We start from the raw sequence: 26,433 nt of genomic DNA, 5'->3' as shown, positions 1-26,433 counted from the left end.
AAATAATTTAATAAAACATTAAATGAAATCTTAAAAAAATATAATTAAGTAAATGATAGGATAAAAATAACAAATTTTCAAATATCAAATTAATCAAACTTTTGAAAGGTAATGAAAATTGTTTTATAAAAATAAAAGAATCATTCACATGAAATAAAAAATAACAATAAGAGAATAAAGAAAATAATTTTCTTTTATGTATTTCATAGTAAATTAAAGATTTATGTTATTGAACGCTTGAATTGAGAGTTAAAATATTTTTATGTCAAAAGAACACAATAAATAAAAACATTATAAAAGAATAAATATATTTAAATGTGAAAAATAAAAAAATATTCAATTGACATAACAAATATAATTTTCACATAACTATATAAAAGCTATCATAATAGAAAAAATATATTTAAGATGTAAATAAATTTCATAAAAAACTAAATAATTGAACGGACATAAAAAAATATTATAACGAAAATTACAAATATATATTTTTATTTTAAATTAAAAATAAAAATTATTAAAATATTTATATTTTTAAAATATGTCTTTTTTATAAATAGGATATTTTTATCAACTAAAATTTAATGAGGTTATATAAATTAACAAACCCATATATATATATATATATATATATATATATATATATATATATATATAATTATAGTTATTTTTATATTTAATTAAAAAATTAAATATCATTTATATTCATATTTATATATGATCAGTACAAAATTTTTCCATAAAAAAAATAAAATAATATTTAAAAAATGAGTTTATTTGTCCTTTGATCCAACTTCATGCAAACATATACACAGCGACCATATTTGTTTATCCAGAAATGTCAGATGTAGCTTCCTAATGCAAATTGTGGTCTCTCTGTCGTGAAGGAGTTTTGTTTTTTGTTTTTTGTTTTTACAGTTTATAAGAGTTTATAATTATATATTATATATTGTGCTATCCTTTTCTTACTTTTTCGATTAAAGATTTAATGTTTCATCTAAATCTAAGTTTTGAAAGAAATAGTCGTGTGACTTAATGGACACTTTAATGTAATGTTTCACCTATTTATTTTATATAAACCTCTCTTTTTAGACCTAACTTGATTAACAAACTGATTCAATATGTTATTTTAGAATAAAATTGTTATTAAACTATTTCAAACAATTAATCACATTACCTAAAATTATCACTAATTACCTTGAGCTCCACGCAATCCTTCATCTAACACCTAAACATTCGAGAGGAAATAAAGTAAACTTTTAGAGATTTTGATAAATAGATTAATTGTTTTTTTTTAATCAAGGCGGTCTTAGGGATGAATAAATTTTCAATTTTAAATTTAAAATGCAGGTAAAAAAAAAGGAGGAAGAAAAAAGTATACTCATTCGTCTTTATAAAATAACTGCCATCAAAGTCTGGTGATTTGAACTTATTAAGAACTGATTTAATTAATTAAAATAATAATGATAAATATTTATTTAATATGTTAAGAAACATTTTTAATTTATTAAAACAAAACTTTAAAAATCATCTCAATTGAAATTTTTATTTCACCAACATAAAAAAACACTCATAACATTACTAAGGTGAATATTGTTGTTTTAAAGTTTAAAATATTTGTATCTTTAAAAATTACATAGGAAAGTTAAAAGAATAAGATATATTCTAAAATGTAACCTTTTATAAGCAATATAAGAATATTAAACGAGAATTTTGTACCTAGATTCAATATGAATTGCAAGATGAATATCTTTTAACAGTTATATTATAATCAACATAACATATTTAATCTTTGAGCTTAGAAACATAAAATATTTAAACTCCAAAGCTGTGTAACACTTTATTTGTATCTCACTTCATGCACCAATATTTCTCCTTTCTTCCCACACACAGTGAGCTTGAAAGCACAATGAAAAAGCCATCATAGTGCATGCAAAGGACACACCTTATTATCACATTCTCTAAACTCTTATTTGTTTTCTTTCCTAGTGGAAATTTATTTCTTATGAAATTCTTTTAAAAAATCATATGTTAATTGATTTTATAGAAACATACAAAATCTTTTATTTGTTATTTTTGCTTTGAAATCGTCTAGAAATAATTTATTATTATTATTATTATCATCACCACAATAACAATAATAAAATTATTTCAACTTAGGATTTTAATGTATCAGTGTGCTAAGGTTTTCATCTATAATTAGGTTTTCATTTGAGAATAATCATTCATATATATTTTTTGATTTTGAGTGTTACATTATTTTTTTCTTTTAGAAATTATGTCCCTAAAATTTAGTCACTTTGGGATATAAATTGACGTGAGTAAGATTTTCCATTGGAGAATCACTTTCATAGGAAACATCCTTACAACTTTCACCAATGTCATATCCTTCTCCAAGCCTTTTCCATCATTTAATCAGTATTTTACAAGGACTTTACATTATGAGTAAGATTTTATCAAATGACAATAATTAAGTATATACTTTTTGAGTTCAGAAATTTGTTTCCAAAATTTTAATAATCTACTCTACAAAAAAAAAAAAACAACGCGTGATTTAGCTTACATGCTACTTTTAATCTACTTTGTTAAAACTAAATGCATATATATGAAAAGAAAAATCAAAAGTCTAAAAATTTGATTAATTATTTTTTTAGAAAGGTGGCTCTGATTAAATAATTAGTCTAAATTTGACTTGGATCATGTCATAGACTTTTAATGAGTCAAGTGATGTTTAATTATTTTTTAGAATAAATATATTTTTTTACAGTGAGATAACTCATCAACGACAACTTACCATTTTTATTTTTTTAAAACCAATAATTAATGAAAAACAAAAGGGTTATTTATCTTATTGTAAAAAAGAGAGAAGAATTTAAAAATATGTTAAAGAAAATAGATTGTTTAGGGTGATGTCTGAAGCAGGAGCAATGATATCATATGGAACAATCATTCTAAGAGGAATTCGGCCGAGGTTAAAATGAAAAAAGCAAAAAACATGAAACTCAATTATCATTATTGATTTTTCTCAAAAAAGAAAAGAAGGTAGCGCTATGATTGTTCGTTACCTTTTCTTTTTATTGATAGTTTATTTACATTTTTTAATTATGATTTTTGTTTAGCATACCTAATGATTATGATTAACAGTGAGGTCTTCCTAATGTGCAAAGTTAGTCAAGGAAATTGGGAAAAGTCCAAAAAAAATTAAATGGAAAAGAAAAGAAAAAAGAAGACAGAGGAAAGAAAGGAGAGCTGGAATCACATGGACTTGTCTTTCTCTTGCTGGGACCTCCATTGAAATTTTCTTCTCTCCCTTCTCTCTTATCATTCTCTCCTTCATCTTCTCCTCATCTTCTTCTCCCATTCTTAGATTACTTTCCTCTTCTTTCTTCTCTCTCCCCTCTGCCATGGCTGAGGACAAGGTACTTTTCCTCCCGGAAAAAAAATGTGTTTTTTTTTCTTTGTATTATCTGGTTGGTGAGAAAACTGAGTGACCCAGAAATGGGAGAGTTGAAAATGCATTTTTGATTTCTGCTTTGAAGAGGATGAACCTGGAGTTTTTTGTCTGGGATGTGTGATTTGTGTTTCTATTTCTTTTTGTCTGCTTGCACAGTTAACAAAGGGGAGTTAGGGTTTGTTATTTTTGGGGGAATTCGTTTTCTTTCTAAAAATATTGTCTTCGAGCTTGATGAAGAAGACCCCTCTGGTTCATTTTGGGGTTGATCTATGGGTTTTATGAGGTTTCATTTTATATATTTTGGGGAGAGACTGAGATTTGTTTTTTTGCATATACTTGTATCGGTATCTGATCGTGTTTGTTATGATCTTGTATTGGTGTTGGACTACCAAGTGTCAACGATTTTGGTTTTCTGTTTGTCTGAACTTATGATCATTTGCCAGTTACTCACCAGATTGGATTTTGTTTTTCTGATTCTGATCAAATATCTTTGTCCACACCTTTGTACTCTGCTGCTTGACGGTGGTTTGTTTTAATTAGTTTAGCAACGTAACACGTTATCTTCCCTTAAATATTTGCTCTCAACATTTTCAATTGAAGTTTGTCCTCTGAACTTAGTGATGCTATTGTTCTTGGTTCCTTGTATTTACTTTGTTTTGCAGCTTATATCCTTAAGTTACTAACCTGGTTTTTTACCCAATTCACATCGTTTATGAAACTTACCTGAGTTATTCGATGAGTTGTTGAAATATGATGTTTTAATTTTGTATTATGTCGATGATCTTAGTCTTTCCCTAGTGTTTTTTTTAATATCTGCCAATTGTTTAAATATATTCTTCCAAATTTTAGCTTCCTTCTGAAACCAAACCCATTTTGAAATATTTTGTGAAGAAGGATAACATTCTTATATTTTTTATAACTTGTTTTAAATATGACTATTTTAACAGGAGATGTCTAACTCTGTCATCAATGGCAATGATTCTCTCACTGGTCACATCATATCTACAACTATTGGAGGCAAAAATGGGGAACCTAAACAGGTATTATCTTTGTAAATCCCTGATATGATGTCTTATTTAGATTTTTTGCTTGGTTATTAAAAGCACCTTTACGACGCTTTTCCTCGATTGTGAGTTTAATGTCTTGTTCAATGATTCTTCCAGACTATTAGTTACATGGCAGAACGGGTTGTAGGAACTGGGTCATTTGGAATTGTTTTCCAGGTATGCTATTTTCTCAATACTAGATTCGTTACTCTTGCTATCTCTACCTATTTTTCCTCGTGCTGATCATTATTTTCTTAGGCAAAATGCTTGGAAACTGGGGAAGCAGTGGCAATTAAAAAGGTTTTACAAGACAGGCGATACAAGAATCGTGAACTGCAGTTAATGCGTGTGATGGATCACCCAAATGTGATCACTCTGAAGCATTGTTTCTTTTCCACTACAAGTACAGATGAACTTTTTCTTAATTTGGTGATGGAATATGTTCCAGAGTCCATGTATAGAGTCTTGAAACACTATAGCAATGCTAATCAGAGAATGCCCATCATCTATGTGAAACTTTACATGTACCAGGTATGCTGCATACTTTCTGGCATTTCATTCTGATTTATTTGCTGTGTCTAATATTAAAAGATTGTTAAATGCATGCAGATTTTCAGGGGGTTGGCTTATATCCACACTGTTCCCAAAGTCTGTCACAGAGATTTGAAGCCTCAAAATATACTGGTTTGTTGATATGTCATTGTTGTGCCTGTGTGTATATAGGGGTGTATCTAATGAGAGCCTTTTGTTTGTGATGGTTTGAGAAATAAATATTGAGTCATCTCAATTTTTGAAAAAAATCACATGACTATTTTACGTGGTCATGTGACTTTAAAAAACTTCGAATCCTATCCATTCATTTATTGTTGTACGGCTCAAATTTGTTCTCTCTAATCTCACACTTACAAAACTGGCTTTCTCACTGTATAATATGGTGAGAGGAGTTAAGTTTGGCTATACAATCATACATGGATGGTTAAGATTGTGCTAATTAGTTTTTATCTTAATCATTCATTTGAATTATGTGGTTGGGGATTTGCTCCTCTCATTTGTATACGCACCCTATATTTGTCAGTTCATTCTTGAAAGTTGTAATTATTTATGGCTTAAATGTCATTCTGTGTACATTCCAGGTGGATCCTCTTACACACCAAGTGAAGCTATGCGATTTTGGAAGTGCAAAAGTTCTAGTAAGTTGAACTCCCTATTTTGCTTTTATGTGCCTAAATTTTGTCCATTTTTTCCAGGCATCATCATCTTTTATATTGATGGCGTAATAACTTAGTGTCAACCAATAATCTATCAGTTGCCATAAAGTTTTGACGGTTTGGATGAAGAGGGTCTAATTTTTATTCTCTTTTGATTATAGTCCCTTGTGTACATGTATTGGTCAGCTCAACAGCAAGCTTTGAAGCTTTATTTTAAGATTTTTATTTTTATATTTTATTAAACATTTTGATTATTTTTCTTTGTGGAAACAGCATATTTTAAAATTTTGGGAGGTTTTTGTTATGTTCTGTATGCTTTCAAGTTGTGTATTATTATTGAGGATCATTTACTAACCGTTAATCTTGTCTCATCAGGTCCAAGGTGAAGCTAATATATCATACATATGTTCGCGATTTTATAGAGCACCAGAACTTATATTTGGTGCCACTGAGTATACAAGTTCAATTGATATTTGGTCAGCTGGCTGTGTCCTTGCTGAACTTCTTTTGGGCCAGGTCTGTGTTATTGATTTGTTTTCATTAATTTGTATTACTAAATACTATTATGTAAATCTATCACAAAGTGATGTAAATGTTCTCTTGATTATCTGCTCCCTGTGAGTTATCTGAGACAATTTGAACTTTTGCAGCCATTATTCCCTGGTGAAAATGCTGTAGACCAGCTCGTACATATTATAAAGGTGCAATTGGTGTTAACATGTGTTTTATGTTTCATTAGTCATGTAATTATTCCTTTTCATCATCAGTCACCTTTATAAAATTTTGTATTCTAGGTGCTTGGCACACCCACTCGAGAGGAAGTGCGCTGTATGAATCCCAATTACAATGACTTTAGGTTTCCACAGATAAAAGCACATCCATGGCACAAGGTCTATAATTTTCTCTTCTTTCATATATTGGCATGAAATATTCCTGGCATTCTAACTCCTCGAAATTGTGTGTAGATATTCCACAAAAAGATGCCTCCAGAAGCCATTGATCTTGCATCTCGGCTTTTGCAATACTCCCCAAGTCTTAGGTGCACTGCGGTAAGTGAGGCTGTCTCCTACCCAAATCTCAGCCTATATGTGTCCTGAGTTTGATTAACTAACTGGTGAATGTTATCTAGAAAAACTGGCAAAGCAATTTTAAAAAAAATATATTTTTTTATGCAGCTTGAAGCATGTGCTCATCCTTTCTTTGATGAACTCCGAGAACCCAATGCTCGCCTGCCAAATGGTCGTCCATTCCCCCCTCTATTTAACTTCAAACAGGAAGTAAGTCCTTAAAACATATTTTTTTTGTCATATTTGTACTCTGCTAGTAAATTATTTGTACAGACTAATTCAAGACTTGGAATAGAATTGATAATAATTATAAAAAAAGTTAAAAAAAATCTTGAAGCCTGATAAGGGTCTGTACATCGACAGATGCTTTAGGGCTGCCTGGTAATCTGAATATTGCCTCTTGCATTGGGCAAGTGATGCTCATCCTGAACCCATCTGTGTAAAAAATAAATTTTGAAGTGTTCTCTTTACTGCCTTTCTTTTTGTTTGTCTGTTAGGGTACACAAAGCAATACTTACATATATGCATTGTGTTCAATCATGATAAACATCCAAGCTAAACACAACTGATGGGCAACTGTATTTTTTATTCTCCCTTTTGACAGTTAACCGGAGCATCTCCTGAGCTTGTTAATAAGCTGATACCTGACCATGTGAAGAGGCAAATAGGGCTGCAATTTGTTCATCTTGGAGGATCGTGATGATAAGCTTAGGGGTGATAGTGGGATACCATTATTTTTGTCTAAATACCATGTTCTGTGGCCTGGCCAATGTAGTTTCAAGCTGAATCAGGACTGAGATTTGGGAAGCTGGATGGCTGCAGTTGATCCGTCAGTATATGTATTACCTTTTGATTCTCTATTGCTACCGGTGGATCTTTATTTCCCCAGGAAAATATAGCCTTGTTTATTGTCGAAGTCTACATGTCATATAGTAGGAGTATACTTGACCTGAAATGGTCATATCAGAACTTAGAATGCTTGAACTGTACGGGGAAAACTAAAGCCTTGGCTGGAAAGAGGGGAGAAGGGTCCCAGAAGAGTTTTGATGATGGGGTTGTTGGTTGGGTTTGCTTTGGCTTCCTCATGTTAATATGTGCCTCATTTTGCAATGCTGCACACCCAGTTCCTTTCCTTGTGAAATGTAATGTGCTATCTATCTGTTTCTTCAATGCCGTTTTCTAATGTTCCAAATTTCATTTTTATTTCATGAATTTGATTTCCCGAAACATTTAGCACTTTTGGTAATATCAGTTCTCGTGATTTTTATATTGACATATTTATACATACATAAAATATATATTCTAAATGTAACAAGCAACGTTGAATTTTTTTTCGTAGAATTTAAATTTTAAACTTGATGTAATCTATAAATTAACCGAATCCATAATTTTTGTTCAATTATTTTTAATTAAATATAACTACTAGCAAACAGGTGTTGCAGAAGTGGCAAGGACTACGAATTTTCTGCAAAAGACAACGAAAAATTCAGTTCTAAGGGGAACGAATACAATCCCAATTCCCCATCCATATATGGGGTGGAACTTTCCTGAAACGGACATGTATTTGAGTTTTAACATGTGATGTACAGAACGATGAAGACTTTTAACTGATTCCAATATGATCAAAAAGTTTGTACAGTGAACATAAATAAGCTGTTAATCTTACCAAGGACACAAATAAGGAGGGATTCATTGGAACAAACAAAATGAGAATTTCCGATTAAAAAATGTCATTTGATAGTGTTTCTTTACAAATAATACCTTTCCTGCAGAATGTTACTGGTAGAATAACAGGTTTAAAGTATTAGGATACAAATAAAGTTTTACATAAAATAAAAGATGAACATAAATTTATACAAGTATATCTCTTTTAGTTTTTTGAAATGATATTAAAAAAATATATATATACACAGCGTGTGAAGATTTATATGTATTTGGATTTATATGCGTTTGGAACTTCATTACTGAAAGATATAAGTGAAAGAAATGATTGGCTTTGCTGTAGGCGAGAAGCTGTTGCGTCTTTATGGATTTTGTATGCCACGACATGAAAGGTGACTTGTTTATTATTCCATGTCTGTCCATATAAGAATGGCGTGTCTTCGATTTTATTAACTCAAGAAGTGATTTCTCTGTATTAGTTATTTTAAGACTTAAGTGTTTATGCATGTTGTTTTAAGTATACTATTGTAGAAACGAATGTGATGTGTTCAGATTCTACTACTTTAATTGAATATTAAAATTTCAACGTAAAAATAATGTGGATTTGAAAGGCATAAATGTTGTTCAAACCTCTCTTTTGGTGGTGTCATTGCCATACTCTTTCTGAGTAGTAGTGCGGTCAAATTTGGTAACTATGACTCTTTCTTTTAATTCATCAAAGTTCAACTCTTCACCTCTACGTTTACTAAATCATTCTACAACTTCTTTTACATATACCTTTTATTATAAATATATGCTTGTTGATATTCATTTCTTTTATTTTTAAACTCATTATATTATATAATATATTCATCTTCATTTTAAGACTTGTATTTAATATATGTCAATCTCTTATTCAAGTCAAATATAACTTAATTAACTAATAATAAAAAACAACAGAATACGACATCGATATCTCTTTCAACTATTATATTATATTTTTGAAGACTCATAAATAAAACACTTACTAACATGAAAACCAACAATTAATCATCAATTTCTTTACAAATTGTCCAAGCTTTATGTAAATCATTGTGTTCTTCTTCAGTGTTTTTAATTAAAAAAAAATCATAAATCATATTTTATATATGTTTACCTTAGATGTTGTGATTTGTAGTAACCTTTATATCTTTAAGAGTGAGTATAAAGTCTACGAATACTATTGTACAAAGAATATTTGTGATAATTACTTAGAAAAAAAGAGTTAAATACTTGATTTTTTTTTAATATAATTGATTTAGTAAGACTTGAAAACATTCATGAATTAAATTGATGATTGAGACAAACTAATACGAAGTCCTTTTTTTTCTTTTTATCCTGTAAACTAACAAGATCTTTCAATGAATATTTTAAAATAAAAAATGTATAAATAAAAAATTACATAACACATTTTTGTAATTTTGTATGCTAACATCTAAATAAGTTAACTCTAATTTTTTTTTCTTTCCTATTTTCACAATTTCAATTTTATCCAAACAAAAAAGGAAGAGAATAACTTAAAGGAGAAAAAAAAGGAAATACTTGTCTTTTTTAATAGTTAAAAATAAAAAAAAATATAGAGATTTGTATATATTTCCTAGTGTAAGAGTAAGTAAAAAATAATTTTATAAAATATTTTATATTAATTAAAATTAAAAATTGATTTACTTCTTAGATTTTTCTTAATAAAGCGTTTGTATCCAAAAATCACATCTCTTTCACCGAGGAAAGATTCTCTAATGATGGGCCCATTCATTCTAACATTTTCAAAGCTTTGGGTCACGTAAGTCTCATCCCAGCCATTCTCCGACAAAAGAAAAAGAGAGGAAAGGAAGTGAATCACTTTGGTTCGCGACAATAAATAATTGTTTTTCTATATTTGAAGATATATTTCTCATGCATTATGCATCTAATCATAAAGAGAAATTATCTCTCTTAAACGCTATCCCGTTGTTTCTATTCATTTTTTTTTATTTGAAACATTTTTACGAATAAAATCGTAATAAAATTTTGTGTCTCATAACAGATTATAAGTTAAATATATTAATTAATCTGTTTAGCAACGTTGTTATCCATGGTTTGCGTAGAAACACATCTCCATTGCGCATTATATGGTGATATAATTAAATTTGAATTGATTTATGATTAGTGTAGTTCAAAGGGATTGAATGAATTAACGTGAAACACAGTCACATGGCTGTATCCTTCCATTACTTTGCCAAGTGTTTCATTATCAATAGCTGGAAACGTCTATATCTTACCAATACACATCACAATTTGCTCTTCCTTTTTTTTTTAATTACTTTAATCATCTTTTATAATTTCTGTGAGTCTTTAATTTTTTGCATATTATCTTTAAGTATAAGTGTAATAGAATCAAACAGAACTTTCGTGTCCTTAGAGACAACTTGTGCAAGTTGACAAACACAATGAATAATCAGTTGGGTTTATTCAATAAAGATGAAAAATATAAATATAATAGAAAAAATAAAATAAAAGATGTTGTTTAAAAATGGGATCTTTAAGATTATTAAAACTTAACCTAAGCCTATCAAATAAAGAATTCTAAAAAAAAATGTTATATACTATTAGGAAAGTAAATTATTATTTTTAAAACATTGTATAATTAATAATTTATTTTATATTTGATTAAGGAGATATGAAAAGTAAATAAAAGTATAACCACAATATATAAAAAGATATAAAGAATGAAAATACAATAACAAGATATAATAATGGAAATTAAAAGAGAGAGTTAAAGAAAAATGATATAGATTTTTGTAGTGATTCAATTATGCCATATTTATATTCAGTTTAAATCCTCTCAATCTTAATGAGATTACTATTCCTTATATTATAATTGTATTTTACAAGCTAGATATAAGACACGAAATACATTTTAGCATTATTTTATACTAAATATACTTTGTTTGTTCGTATACGAAAATATATCATTTTAACTATGAAAAACAATGTCAATAAATATTTTGTTTCCATTAATTTAAAATTTATTAGAGAGAGTTAACATAAATAATAGTTTCAAGACTGTGTACCTTTTCTAAAGTCTAATCATAAGAGTTATTTTGTAATGAGATTAAAATTGACGAAAGTTTTGTAGTTTGTTAACTCAGTTCTAAAGTCTAATATGTTATTTAATTTGAAATAACTCAGTTTAGTAATAATTAATAATGGAAACTAGTACATAAATGTCATATATTCAGCAATATATTTCTTGGGTGTGCAGTGTCACTAAGTAAACAAATAATTACGAATAAATTAAATATTATAAATTAATTCCTTGCAAAGTAATTTCATAGTCAAAATAATCTTACAAAGCAACTATCAACATCGATGGCAACTCTTTAAAAAAATATATCAAAATCATAGAAAGATTTGGCTTTTCTAATATATAAAAATTAAAATGTTCTAGTAACATAAAATAAAATTCAAATAGCACGAGTAATATTATAAACAAAAGTGAGAATTTATTTTTCAATGGATAAAATTCAAATAGCACGAACCTAACTCACACCCGAGAACAAATTAACAAAAAAAATGCGCAATAGACACAAAGGTAAAGACTAATAATTAACAACAAAAAAAAAAGAAACAACAAATTAACATAATACACAAAATAAAGGGAACACGACAAATTAAAGTTAATGGATAACATTTGCAGTGTGGCTAACAGACCAGTGGTCAGTAGTAGTCGCCATTATTATGTAAAACCTGGATGAGTCCAAATATGTTTTTGTAGTTTGTTACCATTTTTTAAGTTCCATGAAAAATTCTCACACTGCACCGGAGCCATGTAGTAGGAGCTTCTGCTTAAGGCACTATCTATCATATAAAGTAGACAAAGCTCACCCACCCACCACTCACACTGTGCACCCACTTGCTCATTGCAAACTTTTTTCCCCAGATAATCTTCAATTTCTGCAATTGGATTAATTTACTTAATAATAAGTGAATAAATGCTCTTTTTTTTGTAATGTACAGTCATCCGTATCTATCTCGGTACAACAGTACGAGGGTTTCTCTTAAATTTCCCAATAAAGACAAAGTCATCTTTTTTTTTTCCTTCCTTTTCTTGAATCACCACCCTAAATAATCTAAGGATTCCATTGCACTCAATCTCCCAGTCCTGTTGTTGGTTTTTTTTCTTTTTTTCGTAGTTTCTTTCATTTCCTAATTTTTCTCCTATTTTCCTCCATTAATCACGCAGGTTTTACCTGGCGTGAGTTGGATTGAAACATGTCAGATGATATGAACTGTTTGTGGAATTTAATATTTTGAGGTAAAGCCCATCTCTTTGCGGCTATTCGGGGGCTTGTTTCCTTGGACAGTGAGGTCGTCCATCTCATAGGTGACATCCCAGGTTAACATTTTTCTTTTAAAAGTGTGATTTTTTTTTTAAGAATATATTGAGAGATTGTGTCCCCAACAAAGAAGTGGGTTGTTGGAAGATATGTATGTTACTCCTTTCATTTGATCACATTTTCATGCTCTTTATTTAAAAAAAAAAGGGAGTTTTTTTAGGTGGGGTTTGTACTGTGGCATTGTAAGAGTATCTTGAGAGTGAACGGCTTGTCAATGGATCAAGATAGAGGTGAGCTATTGGATCCGGTTCATGACAAGAGTTTAAGTCATTTGGTTGAACGGGTTGCAATCGCTAGCGACAGTACAAGTGAAGAAGCTGGAACTTCGAGACGGGTCGATGAGAATTCAGGATCTGATAAGGAGCTAAAGGAGGAAGTTAAGAATCAAGACAATCATGGTCGAGAAAATTTCAGTGATAAGTTACCTGGGGTTGATCAGGGAACTTGTAATTCAAACCATTTGGTTAATCAAGAAGTGATTGAAAGTGTGATTGTGATTGACCCTATTCGGACTGAGTACATGAATGAAGATAATAGGAAATTGGAAGTAAAAGTTGAGGAATCGGGGTTGAGCTTGGGGTCCATGAAAGCAGCAAAAGAGGTGTCTGAAACTGATAAAAGTTCATGTGTGATTGATATAAAGTGCAGCAGCCACAAAAAGTTATATGACGATTTTGAAGGTGAAACAATTTGTAGGATTTGCCATCTGACTTCTGGTCAATCACCGGATGTAACAATTGTTGGCACTGCTAATAGTGCTACAAGAGTAGATTTGATTCAGCTTGGTTGTGCATGTAAAGATGAACTAGGCATCGCGCACGTTCACTGTGCTGAGGCGTGGTTCAAGCTCAAGGGGAACAGGTATCTGTTCTTGTCAAATTAGTTTGGTTCTAGTTTTTGCAGATCAGCAATAAAATTAGTGTGCTTTTGAGGTTTTGCATTGATGCTTTTAAATGTTGTCTGCTTTTTTTGAATTCCTAAATCATAAGTTTTTGTCACTTATACTGTCTGGCACAATTTCTGATAACACATATTCCTCTTCCCTTTTGTTGCTGTGTTTGTGTCTGTTTACAGGTGCTTTGATAATATGAAACACTTCTAATTCAACAATAATATTGGATAGGCTTTATCTTTGTCTTTCCTTGACTTGTCTTGATCTTTTGAGGTCAGTGGCATCCTTTTGAACCTGTTATTACATTAGAACACAATTTTAAAAGTAGGACTTTTCAATATCATAATCAGTATTCCTTCAAACCCTTTCCAGATCCATGACTGGGCTTATACTTGATTTTGCCTTCATAAGGCTCCTCTGGTTGAGCTCTTGGCATTGAATTTGCTTACCACCATTACAATTAGTGAACTGGCTAGCATAGCGTGCTGCTATTTGCTTTGATTGGTATATCTGTAGTTGGCCAATCACTATCATCACTACTGCACCCACACATAGCCATTCCTTGCATATTGATCAGGATTCTATGATGAGTAAATTGGAGAAATGCATCCAAACACGCAGTGGAGTTTCCTCCTTTAGGGTATAAGATTGTGGATTAAACATGAGCATTATTAGCAATGTTCTTCTATTGTTTGTGAATTGAGGTTACGTGACATCCATAAGATGCATCAAGTGATGAAGTCGCAGTTCGGCAAGTGGTAAATTATTGAATTTGGTTGTCATATTCTTGTTGGGTCATTGATATTTGTATAAGTGTCTCGATGAAGATCCTTTTGGATAATGTTTCCATGTTCAGATAACATAGGGGGACATAGATTAGGAAATGTTAGTCTTATCACCAACAAAATGAATTTTTATTAGATATTAAAGGGATATATTGATCAGTCCCCATTGACCTGAAATGTAACAGTAGTTGCATTGTATCCATTGGATGATTCTAACTCCCCCAAACTTTCCATTGCATGATCCTGGGGTTCTTTTGCTCTCTGTTATACTTGTATAATAAATACCAATTTTAAAAGTGGTCCTAGCAAGAGACTGCCAAGGTGCTACCTTTTATTGATATTAACTACCTTCTTAAACCACAGGTTATGTGAAATATGCGGTGAGCCTGCAAAAAATGTTTCAGGTGTTAGCAGTAATGGGTTTATAGAAGAGTGGAATGAAAGAAGATTCATGGACAACGATGGTAACTCATCCCCAAGAGTTCTTGGATGCTGGCGAGGACAGCCATTTTGTAACTTCTTGATGGCATGCCTGGTGGTAGCTTTTGTTCTGCCTTGGTTTTTTCGTGTAAATATGTTCTAGCTCATGAATCGAACTACATAATTTTTGCCTTCAACTCTTCCTTCCTACCAATGTGGTGAGTGAATGATTGGTTTCTGACATTCTTTGGAGTGTCTGTTTGTGTTGTCTGAGGTAAATATACACACAGCGAGAGTACATAAGTACATACATTTTTGCTGTAAAAGTTAGAAACCTGGGTCAGCTATAAATTGATTGAAAAAATTTTCTTTTGACAAACAAATATTTAGAGGCAATGGCCTTCAATACCACTGTGTAACTTGTTTTTTACTATCTTTAATATTTTTATAAGAAATAAATGATAGAATTTTCAAGTTTAATCTTGTAAGATAAACTCATTCTTGCGTTAAAATATAAACTTAATTTGGATTAAGGTAATGTGGATTTATGTCCCTTCGTAATCAAGTGTTAATGACTCTTGAGCCGTTTCCTTACACGACACTGCTATTTAAAAAGCACAGGAAAGTAAAATTTTCAAACTTATGTGCACGTATGATTAAAAATAGAAGTGTTTTATTTCTAATATATTATAACATAATGATAAATGATAATTACAATTAGAAAAAAAACTAAAAGAATAAAAGAGAAGGCATTGAAGAGGAGAACAACAAATTGTACTTGTCCTCCAAAATTGTTGTGACTTGTAATAGAGACGGCACTAAAGGTCCAAAAATTGGAGGGTCCATCTCTGGTTTGATGGATAATCCAAGTGGTTCGTCGGCTAATTACAGATGGAAAGTTCGTTAGGCTCGAGCACTCCAACAATTACGACATGACAGTTGCATTGCATCGACTCCTCACTTTACTTTGGTCAAAATTTGAGGTGCTTGTCGTGTAATTAAAGGTTGGAGGCGATATCGTAGAGAAAGAGTAACACTGTTATTCATAGATATAAATTGTGGAGTGTTAGGTCCAAGATATATGACACTGATGATTACTAGCTTTCGTTGTGAAAACTGATGAGACTGAGACCTTTCAATAGAATCAGTAATTAAGAATATTGAGCAAAATAGGATCAACATTTTGAGATCGAATGAACGATTTTGTTTGTGATACTATATTGGTTTGAGTTTATTATTAAAATGAATTTTCAGTTTTGATACTAAAATGGATCTTATAGAGAAATTCATCAAGAGATTTAATGATAAATTCTGAGTAAAATCTACATAAAAAAAATTGATATAATCTTTAATTTATGATCTTAAGATGATAAGTTTATAGATTTTTTTTTGTTACTCAACTTCTTATTTTTACACAGTTTGAGACTTTAATTTCTTTTTCAAGCATGAATTATTTCACATTGATATATCCTGAAGCAGAAACATATTTCTAAGTATGAGTATTTCACTAACAACTATTTTTTGTCTGGAATTTTCTTAGAAAAACTTTTAATACAGAGGACATGTTGTATTTATCTTAGACAATCACCAAAACAAACCTTAAATTTTGATATCACTTAATCTTATGAATGTAAAAAATTCTTCACAAATTAAAATTATCACAAGAAAAATATATTTTATATTATGGCAATTAAAGTATAATCTATCTAAAAAAGAATTCAAGATTTTGTTCAAGATCAAAGTATATTTAAATTCGATATCATTAAATATGAGATGCATTAGAGATAAGACAATTATAATTAGAAAAATTTATATTCACAAGATTACTCATATATGATAACAAATATCTTACCTAATGAGAAAACAAATTTAATTAATCATAATCACTATAGGAAATTTGTCAGGTGGATCACCAATTTATTAAGCACATGCCAACTTAATTAAGAAAAAAAGAAATAAAGGTATTTATTTATGGCTTACCAACCTATTATGCAACAAAAAGAAAAATAAAAGAAGTCATTAAGAGAGAGTTAAAAAGAAAAGAAAGTAATTAGTGTATCTATGTGTAAGTATAAGCAGAAAAGCTAACTTTACGAAGATGTTTTATATTAATTATCTAATGTATTTGGTTGTTTTATTCTCTAAATATATTTGGAAGCTTTAAGAGAAGTTGGACCCATTAATTATTATATGATATTATAATGACAATAATTTTTTATATGTGTGTGATTATATAAATTTTACATTTTCAACAAATAATAGAAGAAATTATTTTCAAAAAAACTTCAAAATTTATAATGAGAACTGAAAAACTGAATTTGAATGACAATTAAATTTAACCATATTTATGAGAGCCTGAAAACATATTTTTCTAATATTTATTTTGTCCATATCATTCCAATATCTAAGTGAAAAGCAAAGTGACTAGTTTACATTGAAACAATCAGTCAATGCTTGTTCTCTACACAAGAAATTCGTCCAAGGCATGGAAAAGAAGTAACAAGGATGTTTACAATCTTACTTTTAACATGCTTACACATTTCAGCAAAGATCATCAATCATCATCCATATTTTGAGATATGGTCAAAACTTTTATGTAGGTAGTGTGTGTGACTTAACAATCTATTGAAATGCAGGTCTGGGAGATGCTCGAACTGTCAGCTCTGCTGATAAAAGGGTTAATCTTCACCCACACCAGAGAGAAGACAGACGCCAACAACACTGACCACAGAATAACAACTGTTGGAGTACGATTTTGGCGACCCATGAGACCCTTGAGGAATGGATAGAGATGGAAAATAACCCAAAAGGCAAAGAAAACCTTTCCAAAAAGTGGTCCCCAAGACTCATATCCTCCATTAAGTGCATCAGAAAAACCAGCCACAACACCAACTATGTTAATAACGATAAGGGTGGTTGGAGGAATTAAGAGTGTGGTCCACTTGATCATATATAGTTCACCAAACTCAGTGTCTTCAGCAGCTTTGGCGGTGACAGTGAAGTTCGTGTCAACACCAGCCAACATCTTCAGAAATCCTTGGAACACAGCAAACAGATGGGCTGAAACTCCTCCAATCACCCAGAACTGCTCATTACGCCACAAAGCTTCAATGGTCACACCACTCCACCGCAGCTCAAGCACACTAGTGATTATAATGGACAGGAAAAGTCCAAGAAAGAGGGCACTTGCAAGGTTCGAAAGCTGCATCAAATTACCAAGTTTTACATTACTGATCTGTTGCTAAGATTCTTTTCATTGCTTGTGTGATTACACATCACGCATAATAATGACATTTCACCTTAAGGATTCAACTACTGATTAATGAGTAACAACAAATATATATTCTATAGTTCTATAGATAGTTACTGTTAGTATTGCTTTTAAGATAATTATCGTAGTTGTCATAAAAGTCAACAATTTTTTACATATATAACAATTTTGTAAAATACCTTTACACTATCATGCATTAGTAATTTGTAGCACTGTTAAATACAGTCAAGGAATTACCGTTGGTATGATGAATTTTCCTGTGAGAAGGCAAATTGCAGGCAAAGTGCAATAGGCAACGAGAGGAAGGGATGTAAATGGGTATACAATGGTGTTTATGTAAGCAAGTCTCTGCAGCCATTTGAGGCGACCTCCTGCAAAACCATACCAGAGGGGACAATGTCTACTGAAGAAGATTTCAACTGATCCAAGGGCCCATCGAAGAACTTGGTGCAACCGATCAGAAAGATTTATTGGTGCTGATCCTTTGAATGCAGGCCTTAAGGGCATGCAGTAAACTGACCTCCATCCCCGGCATTGCATCTTGAAACCCGTTAAGATATCCTCAGTCACTGAACCATAGATCCATCCAATCTGAATAACCAATAAAACATGTGATCAAATAAGTAAAAAGGGAAATGTAGTAGTTGCAGCTAGAATGATTTTAAGTGGTAACAAAAACAATCACTGGTGAAGAGCATTGGCATTTGAGAGTAACCTCTTTTCCCCATGCAGTCTTCTCTTCATATCCACAGCTAATGACATGAATGGCCTCTTTGATCAGCATTGATGGATCAGCAGATTCTGGCAGGCCTCCACTTTCCATTAGTGTAGATTCAATGAAAACAGTGGACAAACCAAATGTTTTCTCAAAGCTCATTTGTGAAATCAGCATTGACCTCTCATATTCATCATAATCTGGAGGAAAAAAGAAGCAAGAAGCATTTTCCTTATTCAAGACTCTGCTATATGTTCTTAAGTAAAACTTACTCACAAAGTTAACTGTGCTTACTGTCAATCTCCCTAAGATTAAAAATGGCCGCATCGAGTTCTTCCCTCTTTGCATCTCTATAAAGCTCCGAGACATCTTTGGTTTGCTTCTTTGAGGGGCAGCAACAACATGATGATGATTTTGGTAATTTGGGCATGGAAGGTGGGCTGTAACCATAAAGTGCTTGTCTATTGAAAACACATCCAGTTCCCACATACACAGGTCCTTGAATGCCATCAAGACCTTTCATGTTAACCTGAAAGAGATCAATGTTGGAAACTACTGTAAATGTGTGTCCATGATTTTTACTTCATACAAGTTATACCACCAGATGCACTTTATTCAACACCGTTACAATATTGTTTAACAACGAAACAATTTCTGGACATAGAAACAGATAAATTCCAAAAAGAAAACACATAAAAAGCTGTTAATACTTGTTTGATGCTCAATTTTCTACCATTCTGAGCCTACAATATGAATGAAGTTTTGAACTTACATCAAAGAAAACTGTGTTGCGATTGGCATATCGATCACTACGATCAATACCATCAAATCTCTGGGGAAACTGCACATAGCACAAATCTCTACCAACTACTGGATCCATCAGAAAACACATTGCTTCCCGAACAGCCTTGCTATTGTTCACATAATGATCACAATCAAGATTGAGAATAAAGGGAGCATTTGTGAGAACTGCAGACACCCTCACCTGTATAAATGCAAATAAGCATCAGCCATTATAAAAATTTTTAATGACCGTATATAGAATATTAATTCAAGTATCTACCATACCAGTGCATTTTCAGCACCAGCCTTTTTGTGGTGTTGGTAACCTGGCCTTTTCTCTCTGGAAACATACACCAATCTGGGAAGTTCATTTCCTTCTATGTCCTGGGCACCACTGTGTCCAAGGAAAACCTGCAAATGGCAAACAGAAAAATGCTCTGATTTCAGTTTTCTTTTTTGCAATGAAGATGCATATAGAAGTATGGCATGCACTTGTTCCAATAATTGATCAATAGAACTAGTCAATATTTCAAAAACAGAGAAGGTTCTCACTTTGCATACAATAACTCAAAAGGTTCTTCATATTATTTGTTCAGAATGAAAAAGAGAGTGATGATTACAAGAATAGAACAACCAAATGCTTATGAACGTTCAAATGGAGCCCTCATTTTCATCAAAAGAAAAAGTAAGAACAAATATTGAAGAAAAATACATGAGGCTTAACTTGGTGATGCCATAATAATTTTAAAAAACTAATCACATTCAAGAAAGCATAATGAAAGCTGAATATGTGTTAATTGCTTCTACAGAAAGTAGATAATTAGCTTTGCATAGCATTCCATAGCATTCCATTAAAGTACTGGACTTTTAGACTTCCAAGTTTGCTCCTTCCAAATTTGGTAGCAACTTGCAGAAATCAGGCATCTGACTATGTCAGAATTGAGATTTGATCACCCAAAAGATGAATGAATGTACCTGAATCATGCCAGGGTGATCGCGTGAATTATTTCCTGGCCATGAGGTTCCATCTTGCATAGTCCATCCTTCATCTGGTGTTTTCTGAGCCTTTGCTACCAAAGCATTAATTCTCACTTTAAACTCTTCATAGTCTCTCTGGAAGAAAAGGCAAAGATAATCATGAAGAGGTTTCTCTATGAACAAAAAAAGGGTGGTGATTAAAGCAAGTCAGATGTTTTATAGTTGTTTCATCAAGGTTGTCCTGACTTTGAGGTCATAATAAATATATGGAGCTTCAAATGCTTACCTTCATTGCTCTACGTTCCTTCACAAAAGAAGGTTGTACTTTGTCCTTAAGGTAGTCAATCTTCTGAGAGAAGTAGAACTCAGGTGCACGTGGTTCAATTGCAAACTTTTTGCAAAATGGAATCCATTTTCTTGCAAAGTCAGCTGTTTCCACAAGGGACTCAAATGTCAGCATTGCAGCACCATCATCAGACACATAACAGGATACTTTATCCACAGGGTAGTCCACAGCAAGAATTGAAAGCACTGTGTTAGCAGTGATCAATGGAGGTTCTTTTAGAGGATCGACTGTACTGACAAAGAAATCCACAGCAGCAAGCTGAGAGGGTTCACCGGGCCTTTCATATCTGGCATGACAGAACAGAAGTGAGAATTCAAGCATCCAAAATATAAACTAACAGAATATCACTCTCAAATTAAACTTAGATGTTATTTTACTTTATATTATCCATTCATTTCATTTGTATAGATCACCTTTCACAAATCTAAACTGAGAAAGAAAGAAAGAAAGAAATACTGGAACATTCTTCAATCCACTTCGATATGATTTTTCAGTTCAAATCTTCAAGTACAAGGAACAAAGTTTCCAAATGTTTCACAACTTTCTGTATTTACCTTGCAGAAAGCCTGTCAATAAAAGTGTCCCTGTTGATGGGATACCATTTAGGGAACTGATCTAATACCCAGGAAAATGCAAACCAGATCTCACAGATGATGGACGTCAACCACAGACCAAAAGCACTGTCAACAGGATTTGTAACTCGATAATGGAAGAAAAGACCCAAGATTATAAGTCGCACGACTATCACAATTCGGTATGGTGTTATTCTCGTTTTTGGGATTGGAATAATCACTGAAAGTGGCTCAGCAGCTGCAGCCTCTGAGGACCTGCAAAATATATCAGCATGAAGCCATGCACATCATTATACATACATACATACATATCTTGTATTGTTCCCTGCAGAAAATACGTTACACAACAACGCATTATTGAACTCACTGTATTTCTTCCATCTGCTGTTCTTGTGGAATTGGTGCCCCATTTTCAGCCTTAGGTGCAGACTTTTTCTTCTTGTTCTTTTTATCCTTTTCCTTCCAACTTTCCACTCTATTTTTCCATATTGGATTCCCATATTCATCGTTAAGTTCTACAAGAAAAAACAGATCATGATTATCAAAAGGAAGTACCAAAGAAACTATACTAGAAGGTGTTGGCCAAGTCTCTCTTTACCACTATCCACTGTGGACACAGTACTGACATGCCTAGCATGGAGCCCAACATCCTACATAATGCAAGCAGAGATTGTAAGTGCAAACACGAACAACTTGACACTAAATATTTGAGGCTAATTAATTACCTGAGAAACATTGATCTGGGCAGCCATAGTGGATTGATTTCCATAAGCCTTGGTGTCATCATTATCTTTTGCTCTATCTATGAAATATACAACTTTTATGTAAAAATGAGTTAGGAAGTGAAAGGAGGAACAGACATTGGAGAGATAGCACTTACCAGCATAGGGAGTGGCACATCTCAAGCAGACCTTACGACCCTCATTGACTTCATATTCAAAACAAGCCTTGCAAATTGGGAAATTGCATTCATGACAAGCCACAAAAACCTCCCCATTAGCATCATGTCCAACTTGTTCACCACAAGAGTTGCAGAAGTGAGCACCGGATTCCATCATCTTTGGTGGTTCTCCGAATGACCCTTTGGTTCTCAGTGTATGCTCTGATGGAATTTTATATGAAAGAGCATAAACTCATCGAGGGTGGTCTCTGATGTAAAGGGTGTGGAAGGTGATGGTAATGTGGTGGAATCATTTTCAGAGGTTAGGAGGTTGGTGTCATTCGTTGTGTAGCTCACACACAAAGGCACATTCAGAGACAGACAGTGAGAGATGAGAAGCAACGTCTGGTGTTTTTTTCATACCAAGAAATTAAACATTTGAATTTATTGCGGGAAGTATAAGGAAGGCTTCGGTTGTGCTGGGTACGTCTTTAACTAACAACTCTTAAACTACAAGCTCACGACCACTGACCAGCAACCAAAGAATTATTATAATAGATATATTAAAATAGCTCTGCCATGAAATATCATCAAATAAATCAAATTAGACCTTATTATAAACATTGATACAATACATTTTTGGAATCACTGTGACATTTTTCGTAATCTTATCGGTAGATAATTTATTTAAGGAATTTTTTATTTAATATTTCTCTTCATTTACAGATCAATTGTGTTTAAGCAAATTAGTTGCGATGAAATTAGTGTGGATAATATAGCTGCTTAGATGTAGGGATTAAGGTAGGGGATATTTTCATTTTCTTGGTAAGAATTCCTTTCAACACTATTTTTTGTCATTTACATTAATTTGGATAAGAAAGCTATAATCAGATAATCTTCTACTTCGACTTATATATATATGTAAGTAGTATATAGAAGTATTCACGTGTCCAATTTAGGGGGAAACTATAATCTATTTTTAAATATATTTTTCCAAGACTTACAATAAGAAAAAACATTTAGTTCTCTTAACATGACATTGATAAAAATGTGACATTTTTTTTTCTGTACTTAACCGACTCTAGCACTAAAAGGTTAATTATTTTTAAAAGAAAAATAAAAACTTAAATTGATTATTAAATTTAATTTTATAATATGTAGAATACATGTTAAGTTGATGTTCACTACAGGCATAGAGTTGGTTTAGTCAATTATGAGTTGAGGTAAACTTTGTATTAATAAAAGGTGCTAATCTCCAATTAGGGTCCGCTTAGCCTATCTTAATAGAGTTTACTTAATATTAAATACTAATAGAGTTTGTTTAGACAATTCTAAGTCAATACTAACTATTTTAATTTTTTTAATAAATAAAAATGTATGTGTTGCTATCATGTTAATATATTAATCCTAATTGAAATAAATATTAATATTATTTATTTTTAATATTTATATTTATTTAAGTTAGGATGATAATTAGATTAACACTAATTTTACTATTTTTTATTATTTATTTAAATTGGTGTTGCCAACACTAACATAATATATTTTTTATATTTATTTAAGTTGGTATCTCTTAAGTTAACACTAATTTACATATTTTTGTGTTTCTCCATCATAACGAAAAAGAATTGTAAATTATTCTTAATTACAAATCTTTTTATTTATAATTCCTTCCTCTCATTCACTTTTTTAAATAAATCTCCTTATATTCTTTCAACAACAATCACATCTTCCATTCACATTCTTATTCTTTATCCACGATCAAGAAATTTTGATCTCACCTTACTTTCTCCACATAACTCTTTGGATTTTAAAGTTTATTTGTTTAGTATACTTTTTTTATTTGTTTTATTTTTGTTGAAGATAAAAATAGATAATAAAAGTGTTTTATGAGAATTTTTCATCTTCTTAAATTACTGTCATTATTTATGTAAATTAAATTAATATTAAAATAAATTTTATTTAACATCAATTTAATGATACTAAATTAAATAAAATTAGAAAAATATACATTAATGTCATATTGTCAATCCAAACTCTTTACTTAAAAACCAATTAACAATTAAGAATAAATTTACATTGACTCAGCCAACATGATTAGTCAATATTAATGAATTAAAATTCATAACATTTCGAGAGTACTCTATGCAGCACAAATTTGTCATCATTAACTATTTGTTATAAACTTTTATACCTTTTAGAATTAACTTTGTAACATACTAATTATATATTTTCTTGTATAAATTGAAAAATAAATGGCGATCCTCTGTTTAGGTGTCCCTTTGTTTTAATACTGGAGAATTAACTTATAGGATTGATTTGGATATAAAAAATGAAAAAGAATTAAATTTCCAATAAACTAATAATATAAACGGTGTTTGTTGTATTAATTAATCGATAGAGATACTGTAAATATTATCTTCTGTTATTCAGTTTTAATTTTTATTCTGTTTGTGTAGTTTTAACGTAGAAATGTCATGATCTCTTCCAAAAAGTGACAAGTGTCAAATAGAATAACTTCAAAGTTCAGCAGAAAACATGTCTGTGAATGTGATATGAATATTGGCTATCATTCCATTTCATTAAACTTACTGCCAAAGTCAAAATCAAACTACAAGATTAAGTCGCACTATATATAATTTTTATATATAGTAGAATGTCAACTATTAAACTTGTTTTGAGACGTTTTTTTATTACTGAAAAAAAGTTAATGTCTCATATTTAACATTTCATCAAATTTATATACCTGTTGAAGTGACAGCATTTTCATTACATTTTTCTTTGTCATTTTTCCATTATATTTTAGACATATATCCAGTAAAAAAAATGGCATGACACGTGTACATATGAATGAACAAGCAATTCGGTTAGAAGGCAACCTTCTCCGATCAAACCATATCCAAGACCCAATCAACTATCACATTACAAAAATGTTGGACCTAACTCCTAAAAACAAGGGAGAAATATCATAGCAATTTCTTATGGCACCTTGTAATTTCTTCTTGCATCATCCAAGAAAAAGTCTTAATTGTCTAACATAGTGTTTAGCTTTTATTTTGCTTTCTTTCTTTTTTTAATGTCATTTCATGCTTATATTGTTGTTCAACCTCATTCTTCTACAACAGTTTTTCAACACCATATTTAAACTTTTCCTTTTGTTTTCTCCTTTGTTTTTTTCTTCATTTTCATCCAATAAATAAAAGTCACATATTATGTTACCTACAAAGTTATATGATTTAATATTAACATAAAATAGCGTAAATATAACTAAACAAAGTGATAAATATGATAAAAATTGCGTCATATAAAAAAAGTGACATGTTATAAATTTTTTATGTATTTAATAAATAAAAAAATTCAATAAATATTTAAATTTATAAAAGACTTTAAACTGTGTAATATCATATGAAGATGCAGGAAGAAATGTAATATTTAGCAGTTGAAATATTAACCATCGAATTGCAGCAAAACCTCAGCATGAGTTCAGCTTTCAAGTACGAACTGTAGTAAGTGAAGAAGATAGGGTGACCTGACCTCCTAATGATGAGGCAAGGTGTATCAATATGTCAGGCTGAATACATCTTGGGCTTCATTTGGGCCTTATTGGATCAACGAGGGGGTGTCGTCTTCTCTAGTGGTAAGCCTGGACTTCAATATACCTTTTACATAATAATAATAATAATAATTAATATATATATAATCCCAAACCTTTGAAGTTTTATTTACATATATCTACTATTTAAAAGATCAAACTTACGCAAACATGAACATGATTTTTTCCTCTTCATAGAATCTTTTTGTTTTTAATCATATGACGTTGTTGGAGTTTAGGTTATTTTATACCATTTTATTTTTTTTCACATTGAAAGTGCTTAAGATGGTCAGTCTTAATAAAAAAAAGCTGCAATTTTAAAATATTTTAATTAAAATGGAATCTTAAATTGAAGAAAGCAGTATGAT

At 31.1% G+C, this 26,433-nt stretch overlaps 3 protein-coding genes across 5 annotated transcripts; 2 read left to right on the top strand and 1 right to left on the bottom strand.

The window, feature by feature from the left end:
- Window positions 1–3,245: 3,245 nt before the first annotated feature.
- LOC124828827 (shaggy-related protein kinase eta) lies at window positions 3,246–7,942 on the top strand. Its single transcript, XM_047302207.2, has 12 exons — window positions 3,246–3,416; window positions 4,399–4,491; window positions 4,615–4,674; window positions 4,756–5,028; window positions 5,107–5,181; window positions 5,631–5,687; window positions 6,081–6,221; window positions 6,356–6,406; window positions 6,500–6,595; window positions 6,671–6,754; window positions 6,881–6,982; window positions 7,377–7,942. Exons 1-12 carry the CDS (start codon window positions 3,402–3,404, stop codon window positions 7,470–7,472), a joined length of 1,143 nt encoding a protein of 380 aa, XP_047158163.1. The 5' UTR covers window positions 3,246–3,401; the 3' UTR covers window positions 7,473–7,942.
- Window positions 7,943–12,228: 4,286 nt separating this feature from the next.
- LOC124828828 (uncharacterized) lies at window positions 12,229–15,171 on the top strand. 2 transcript variants are annotated; one of them, XM_088107150.1, is made up of 3 exons: window positions 12,229–12,830; window positions 12,992–13,692; window positions 14,872–15,171. In XM_088107150.1, exons 2-3 carry the CDS (start codon window positions 13,046–13,048, stop codon window positions 15,089–15,091), a joined length of 867 nt encoding a protein of 288 aa, XP_087963276.1. In that variant the 5' UTR covers window positions 12,229–12,830; window positions 12,992–13,045; the 3' UTR covers window positions 15,092–15,171. The 2 variants fall into 2 exon arrangements, with proteins under 2 accessions (XP_087963276.1, XP_087963275.1); XM_088107149.1 differs by having other exon boundaries at window positions 12,979–13,692.
- A 2,162-nt stretch (window positions 15,172–17,333) lies between these two features.
- On the bottom strand, window positions 17,334–22,762 carry LOC124828829 (cellulose synthase A catalytic subunit 8 [UDP-forming]). Of its 2 annotated transcripts, XM_047302209.2 has the most exons (13): window positions 22,474–22,756; window positions 22,319–22,395; window positions 22,192–22,243; window positions 21,961–22,108; window positions 21,576–21,848; window positions 20,962–21,307; window positions 20,673–20,810; window positions 19,983–20,108; window positions 19,687–19,899; window positions 19,209–19,443; window positions 18,915–19,114; window positions 18,437–18,790; window positions 17,334–18,130 (listed from the first exon to the last, which is right to left on the bottom strand). In XM_047302209.2, exons 1-13 carry the CDS (start codon window positions 22,649–22,651, stop codon window positions 17,543–17,545), a joined length of 2,928 nt encoding a protein of 975 aa, XP_047158165.1. In that variant the 5' UTR covers window positions 22,652–22,756; the 3' UTR covers window positions 17,334–17,542. The 2 variants fall into 2 exon arrangements, with proteins under 2 accessions (XP_047158165.1, XP_087963277.1); XM_088107151.1 differs by having other exon boundaries at window positions 22,319–22,762.
- Window positions 22,763–26,433: the final 3,671 nt, after the last annotated feature.

The sequence above is a fragment of the Vigna umbellata genome, chromosome 2 (genome assembly GCF_029865625.1).
Source record: "Vigna umbellata cultivar VRB3 chromosome 2, Vumbellata_1.0, whole genome shotgun sequence".
NCBI classification, from domain to species: Eukaryota; Viridiplantae; Streptophyta; class Magnoliopsida; order Fabales; family Fabaceae; genus Vigna; species Vigna umbellata.
Note: the sequence above shows the minus strand (reverse complement) of the source record. Positions and strands in the feature narration are given on the sequence as shown.